This window comes from Penaeus japonicus, unplaced genomic scaffold, assembly GCF_977035675.1.
Source record: "Penaeus japonicus unplaced genomic scaffold, GWHDUDI00000001_assembly GWHDUDI00000013, whole genome shotgun sequence".
In the NCBI taxonomy this organism is placed as follows: domain Eukaryota; kingdom Metazoa; phylum Arthropoda; class Malacostraca; order Decapoda; family Penaeidae; genus Penaeus; species Penaeus japonicus.
In genome coordinates, this window is record NW_028234415.1 from 24,337,122 (window position 1) to 24,344,615 (window position 7,494).

At 36.3% G+C, this 7,494-nt stretch overlaps 1 protein-coding gene across 1 annotated transcript in view; it reads right to left on the reverse strand.

Moving 5' to 3' along the window:
- Positions 1-298: 298 nt before the first annotated feature.
- Positions 299-7,494, reverse strand: part of sowah (ankyrin repeat domain family member sosondowah) — a 22,824-nt gene continuing 15,628 nt past the window's right edge. The window contains exons 4-5 of the mRNA XM_086543324.1: positions 6,492-6,637; positions 299-1,937 (exon numbers count right to left, since the gene is read on the reverse strand). Of these exons, the coding sequence (XP_086399450.1) occupies positions 1,713-1,937; positions 6,492-6,637 (371 nt within the window). The 3' untranslated portion in view covers positions 299-1,712. The remainder of the gene's footprint in view (positions 1,938-6,491; positions 6,638-7,494) is intronic.

Genomic DNA, 7,494 nt, shown 5'->3' on the forward strand with positions numbered 1-7,494 from the left:
CTAGTAGAGGAGGAAGAGTCAGAAGAGTCAGAAGAGCTAGAAAAGGAGGAAGAGTTAGAAGAGGAAGAAGAGGAGGAAGAACAAGGATAAGAAAATAAAAGGAAAATAAAAATAAAAACAACATCAATGTCAGTAAAGTAGGGGATAAATGTCATATTCATTTTTTGAACTGTTTCCTGTTCATACCAATAGGTCCCAAGTATTATTAGCCAGCATGTATATAAAGGACAATCAACTCATTGAGAGTGATAAGATGAAAAGAATAAGACTTAGGATAATGATAAATGACAAAACAGTATAACTATTACAGAGAAAGATATCTCCTCATATATTTCAATTAATATCTTCAAAACTGATTCCAAATAGGATACTCATATAAATTTACAACAGTGAGCTGCTCTGATCCAAGAAACACACACACAAAAGAGCACTCACAGTATCCTAACAGAAACCGCTTTGGGGTCAATTTTAACTGAGTATCCATCACACTTTGATATACCAATTATCAATATCAGATCAATTAAAAAATAAATTACTTTGTAACTTCTAGTAAATGTAAACATAAAAATGACAGACCATAGAAAGACAAAGTATTAAAAGAAAGAAAATAATTCATTGCGGAAGTGCAAAGTGATATTGTTATACATGTAAAAGGACGAATGGCTAAAACAAATAAATAAACATCTAAATATAACTTGAGACACTAAATAACATTTTTTTTGTGTGTTTTGTTTTCACTTATTGCCATGACTGGTAATGAGCTTCTCACTAAAAGCACTCAACACTGAGTAACAATAATAGTGATTCTAAAGCAAGAGAAGTAATACCAAGCATTTTAGCATGTAGAATGGATTCCGTGGAGGGATTCTCTTCAACATGCCAAAAAAGAATAAGAACAAAAATGCTATCCTTTGGTTAACTTTGAGCTGATTTGTGCTCTGAAACTATTTGGTGTAACCTTACATAGTGTGCACATTAGTTGACCGAGACTTATGGAAACTTTTCATTACCACTTCTTTTCAGTGTTAAATTTTGTGACATTAAAATTGCCAAGAATCCTGATTCAATCACTTCTCCTAATCATTTTAAGTACAAATGGTTATTCACAGAACTACTACTGCAATAATCTAAAACATTTCTAGTAAAATTCAATATATTCCTTTATATAAATCTAGTCAGATCTCTATCCACTGTTAGTTTATAAAAGATAACAACAGCATAAAGAGGGAGCAAAGATGGCATCTTGTATGAGTATTTTAGCAAGTAATATATTGGCAGATCTGTGACCAATCAACTGTACAAGATGTTAAAATTTGAGTCATGGGAGACACAACCATAAAGGAATGTCATGAGAGATTTTTAAAATTGCACTTTATGAAAATCAATAAAATAGATTTTGCATTAGTAATCTAATACTAGAACTATCCTAAAAACAAAAAATTTCAACAAAAAACATCTTGTCAGTGTTATTAATGAGAAAGAAGCCTCTTAAAACTAGCTCTTCTCTTCCAAACAAACTCCTAATATTAAATAAGATCTTTAAATTTCTTCAATCATTACCACTTCTAAAAATCATTCACTGACTATGCAGTAATATCCAACCCCCCAACAGCATATCTATCATTACAAAAGATATATGTACAGTGCTAGGAAATCCACTGTGCAAAAATGCTGCCAATAAAACCATCTATCTGAATGGCAGATCTGTCTCGTTAATGCCATTCAGATCCAAAGCCATAAGCAGAGTCAGAGTCAGAGTCGGCATTTATTGGCGGCACGGTAGAAGCAGTGGAGGAGGTAGAGGTGGTCTCTTCCGTGGGAGCCAAGGCGGGGTATGCGGACACGGGACGGGTGGCAACAAAGTCACGATCTCTCTTGGTTTTTCTCTTCTTGATGGGTCCAAACTTTGGTGGCGGCATGGATTTGGATTCCTTGTCCTGAAAAGGGAGTATTGTTATTGATGGGGAATTCAAGTCCTACAGTAAATGCAGAACTCCATCTCATATATACACTCTTATTTAGGATCAGGTTATATAACTTTTATTGTATATCTTCTCTACTCATTAAGCTAATATATAAGAAAACAGCACATATTTTCATGATTTAATATACATATATCTAACAGATGAATCCTACTGTATTAGGAAATGAAATCCAAACAGGAAAGAGGATACCTTGAAACAGCTGAAAATTAGCTAGGTCTACCTGCTCAATAAGTAATACATTTTAAATTCCAGAAGATATGTGGGGAAAGTGGAAGATTAACCCATAGATGATGCAACTTATCCTCTCCCAGTAGCCATGGCAAGTCTATGGATGTGTGGTCAACAGGCTGGGTCATGTCTTGGGATATTATACACAATTTTTTTTTTTTTATTACAGAAGGTGGATTTTAAAAATTTCATCTTCATTAAAATATCCATAATTACACCCATTGAACCCCTGTCCTTTAGGGTATTTCAATAATTGCAACTTTTGAAATGTCACTGTACAAAAATAGGCTCCATATATCCTAAAAATGAAATGTGAAAAAAATCAGCTTGATCTGATAACGTTTAGGGGTTGCACTTTTCAATTTAATATATTACGCATTTCCGCAGAATTGGGGCCGCGCAGCGGACGAGGTCCACGCATTTCGAACTTCTTCGCTAATGTTAAGTGATCATAGTTCCCTTCCGAATCGCAATCAAATTTGTGTCTTTAGGTGCATCAAGTTCATCGCTGACCTTGGGAACCTAAATATTGCATGCATCAAGTTTCTCACAGACCTTAGCACTTAAATACTGCATATAGCAAGTTCCTCAATGACCTTTGGTCGGAAGTCTTTCAATACTTCTAGTTCCTCACTGTACTTAATGGCCTGTAAAGTAATGCCGTGTTTCTTCAATAAGCATATAAACGTTAGATAATTAATAACATTATTATACATTCCAACAAGCTTCTGTTGTGTTGCTACTTGTTTGTGATATATTGGCACGATATAATTCGCTGAAAGTGTTTGATTGAAATCCAAACTTTTCTGGACGACAAATTGCTTTGAAACTTGTGACTAAATTGAAGAATTATATCAGAACTTTGGACTGAAGACTATTACTAAACTAAAGGCCATTACAAAAGTACTTAACATACAGAAAGTATATTATTATACACAGGTGGAGAGTTTGAAAGCTTCGTTTATTGGTACTGAAAACGTATCTTTTAAAGGCAAAAGACAACCAAGAGAGTGCTACAAGAAGACATCGAGTGGTATAAAGCAAAGTTAAATGGTAGTGCTGCATCCACTGGTTCTGCTGACCATAAAGCCTACTAAAAGGAAGGAATACAGAAATAAGAGGTAATGTAGTCTGGCAAATAAATTACTGAGTGAGATTCAGGAATATGTGAAAACGATACAGATGATGAACATGACAACGGAAACTTAATCTTCCTCAACCTTAGAAGATTTATCCACTCCTGATGACTGCCAGAAGGGAAATGGAAATAATGCAACAAATTTTACTGATGCTTTTTTTTCTCAAGTAGCAGGTCTAGACAGCAGATTGATTCCTTTAGATACTACCATTTTCCGCAAGAAAAGGCAGGCAACTATTGGTAAAAGAGATGCCACTCTAGCTTCATTGAAGATAACCAATATGAATAAAAACATGTCATAACCTCAGGGAATTAACAGAAGTGATTGATTTTTATGAGGATATAAATAAATTCATGAACTACTGAACAGACATGCAAAATTATTTTGTCTTGAGTCCTTAAAAGAATTTAAAATACATAATATTGCCTAGGATATTTGTGCCAGTTGGTGTTAGGTGGTTAGATTATATGTGTTCATCATTACATGTTTGTATATCACTTGATGATGTACTTGATAAATTATGAAGTATTGAAAATGCTGATTTGCCATCCAAGACAAAAGTTGGCTTGAAAGACAATTTGATTAGATGGTTGGGGACATTGCAAAAGAGCCCTACTGTTATCAAAGGTATCTTCGAGTTCTCCAAGATCCATTTCTTTTGCTGGTGAAAAGCTGTCATTAGTACAGAGCCGACAATATTTCAGACAGCATTTAGGGCATCTCAAATGTGTTCAGAAGTAGGGATCAGATTAGGGTTTGACAAATCCTACTTTGCATCCATCAGTAGATATCTGCATAACACAGATGTCATTTTCATGCCATTCTCTCACGATGCTAACAGCATACATGAGGTATTTGGTATGCTGAAAATGGAATCGGAAAAAGCTGGAATACAAACCAGCCAAACCTGAAGGATCGAATTTGGTACAATTTTTCCTATGAGAAGTTATGGAACCTCACCACAGAAAAGTTTGCGAATGTCCCAGGTTTTTCAGAAAGAGTGTTTAGTTCTCCTTTGTTCCATTATATATGGGATATCAAATACATGGTAATTGCGGATAGGGAATATAGTACATGTGAAAAGTTATTGCATATTATAGATATTGCCAATAAAAGATACGTTTCTAGTTTGTAATATACTTTCACCATGTGTAATATTATGCTTAATTGTAGAAAAAATAATCTTAAAAACTAGAATTATACTATACATGATTAAATAAATCAACATAATTTGAATACATCGTTAAGTAATTACTGCTAAAATGACGAAGAGAATATAGAAAACGGGAATTTCACCCCAGACTAATCTAATTATTTAATCATATTTTTCGTATCTTTGAGTTAAAAGTGCAATAGGTAAATATTGATAAAAACAAATAAAAATGGTATCACTAGTCATGAAAAAATAAATGGAGCCTACTTCTGAACAGTCCCCGTGAATTTGAATGATTTTCCAAAAATCACCAATTATTGAAATACCCCACTGTCCTTCCCCCTCCCACCTGACTCTATGATCTCTGATAGCTCTTCATATTTTTTAACATCTACCTTGCTCCTAAAGCAATAAAAAATGTACATGAATATTAAAGATTTTCTACTCCAAATCACATATTCTTTCACCTGTACAAATATCTGCCAATAACCCATGGAATGTCCTTTGCTTAGTCTAATATTCACCTTTTCTGTAATGTGAAAGGTACAGTCACCAAAGTTATTGCAGAAATTTACTTTACTCATATTCTTTTTTTATTGCAAATGAAACATTCTGCTACACAGCATCTTGTTACTTATCTGCTTTTGTCGAATATGGCCATCTACATCATCTTACTATTAGATATTGCCGTTTTAATTATTTCATGCCTGAGATTAGTACCTATTTTTCCTTCTAAACTCTTGCATCCTCATATTCTTATTTGATAATCTGTTTTTAATATTCCCTATGTTCCTTGGCCATAATTCTTCCTCAACTAATAAAACTTGCACATAAATCTATTGCAGATGGGGGACAGATTTGCTTGCCCCGTCTCCAGGATTGGTTTTATTTCTGAGTGAGGCACCTTGACTTTTCCCACTCTTTCAGTCAGTCACATTTTTGTGTTTTATTGTATTGAGAGACTTGTATGTGTCATATGACAGGCTCTATAAATGCTGCAGTTTACGAAAATTGTAGTATAGGGTCCATATCAGCTCATTAATTTCTTTATACTCAGTGTGATAGAAGTATTCCAGTTTTGTGGGAGGACAAAAAGCTACTGTTTTTTCATATTCATGTGTTGTCATGAACGAATACGAAAATGTACCCATCCACAATGGAGATAACATGAAGAGGTAGGGAAGAGGAAGAAAACCTGTGTTTATGAGTGTGAGAGCCACAGTAAAAGGCATCTCTATTGGCATAGGAGCACATTGTAGACACTAGGCATGATTTGAGTCACCTTCCTCTTCTCGTTCTGCCTGCACATCCTTCATCGGCGGTAGTTTAGAACAAGAGGTCGGCTACTTGCTGTGTGCCATCGCTCTATAAAGACAATGCTTGCTATAGAGACCGTGGATGGATGCCATTCAAGGCTCTCAAGAATGTGGTGCCATCTAGATTTTGGATTTTAGGTGAAACCAATTTTGTTTAACATTAGGTCAATTATAGTAATTATGACTGCAATTGTCACCACTCACTCATTACTCATGGCACAATAAAATAAAACTGATCCGAAATACCCCAATGTCAGGACGCCCGTCGTCAGGCCAAAGCTCCTGCGTCATGTATGTCATGACACCCGTCCGCAATGGATTAATGTTCCCGTTGAGACAATGGTATGACCAATGACGAAATTCAGCTATATCATGAAGAGTGTCGTCCCTCTAAAATGCATTATCAACATCAAGGAATTTCATTCTTAAAAAAAAAAAAAAAAAAAACCTTCATCTTTTGGCTTTTGGACCCTAGATTACAACACCTGTGGGGAAAACAACCTCAGTTCACTATTCTCTCTAACATTTGGTAAACACCGCTTTCTAACTACACCCCGAAAACTCTACATCAAGATAAGGCAGAGCTAATAACTCCAAAGATCCCCATTTGCGAAACCCAATAAGGCCGCTTCGTTGGAGGGACAGTACATCGGTGGCGTTGATGACTCACTGCATCAGGTATGGAGTCGCTGGAGCCCCAACTGCGGTGCAACTTGGACTCCACCTCACGTGACAGCAGGTTATTGAAGGCCTCCGTTGTTTTCCGCACCTTCACGTTGAGAGACCCAATGCGCAGGAAACCAGCCGCTTCTTTTACTGAAATATATATGTCAATTAAAGCCTCGAAACTGAAATGAGGTTTCTTCAGCCACCTGGAGTTGGTTGACGGATTTGCAAAGGTCAACGGGGATATCGTCAATCAATATTATAGGGTAATCAGGTGAGAGATATTTTGACAGACCACACAGAAGATCACAAAATTTTAGAATAACGGCATCACAGTGTCTCAACAAAAATGATAGAAACTTCTGTCATATACACAAAACACACTTGACATTACAATGGACATCTTCAGGATAATAAAAATAATAAAAATACTACAGACACAAAAGAAAGCACACAGTTTATACACGCAAATACTACACTAATTGGAAAACAAGTTACTACACAAATAATACAACACGAGTTTCTTTCACATGACACACACAAAGAGAAAACGCGTTACATCGAACCTTCACCACATGCTTCACAAAACCTGTCAACGTCTAAATATCATGCATCGGGTCAACAAAATAAAATGATAGTTTCAAATGTGCACTGAAAACATAAAAGAAAAACCTGAAAACAAAAGGAAAAAATCACACCACACATCAGTATAAAAAAAAGCAAAATATTAAAAAATGCGACTCTTGGGTACATGGGCGTAGGTGAACCAAGTGCGTCATTCCACACACACGAGCGGGGAAGAGCTACCTGTCTGAACACCGACGCCATCACCTCTCCCAGGCTATGGCGGCGGCTGTGCGACGACGAACTCTTTCCTGAGCGATAATGATGGTTACGGCGGCGATGGTGGTGGTGGTGGTGGCGATGGAGCTGTTCTGTAATCGGTGTGGCAGCGTGGCGATGGAGGAGGGTCAGTGTGGATAGGAGTGAGGGAGACCAGAACGGGT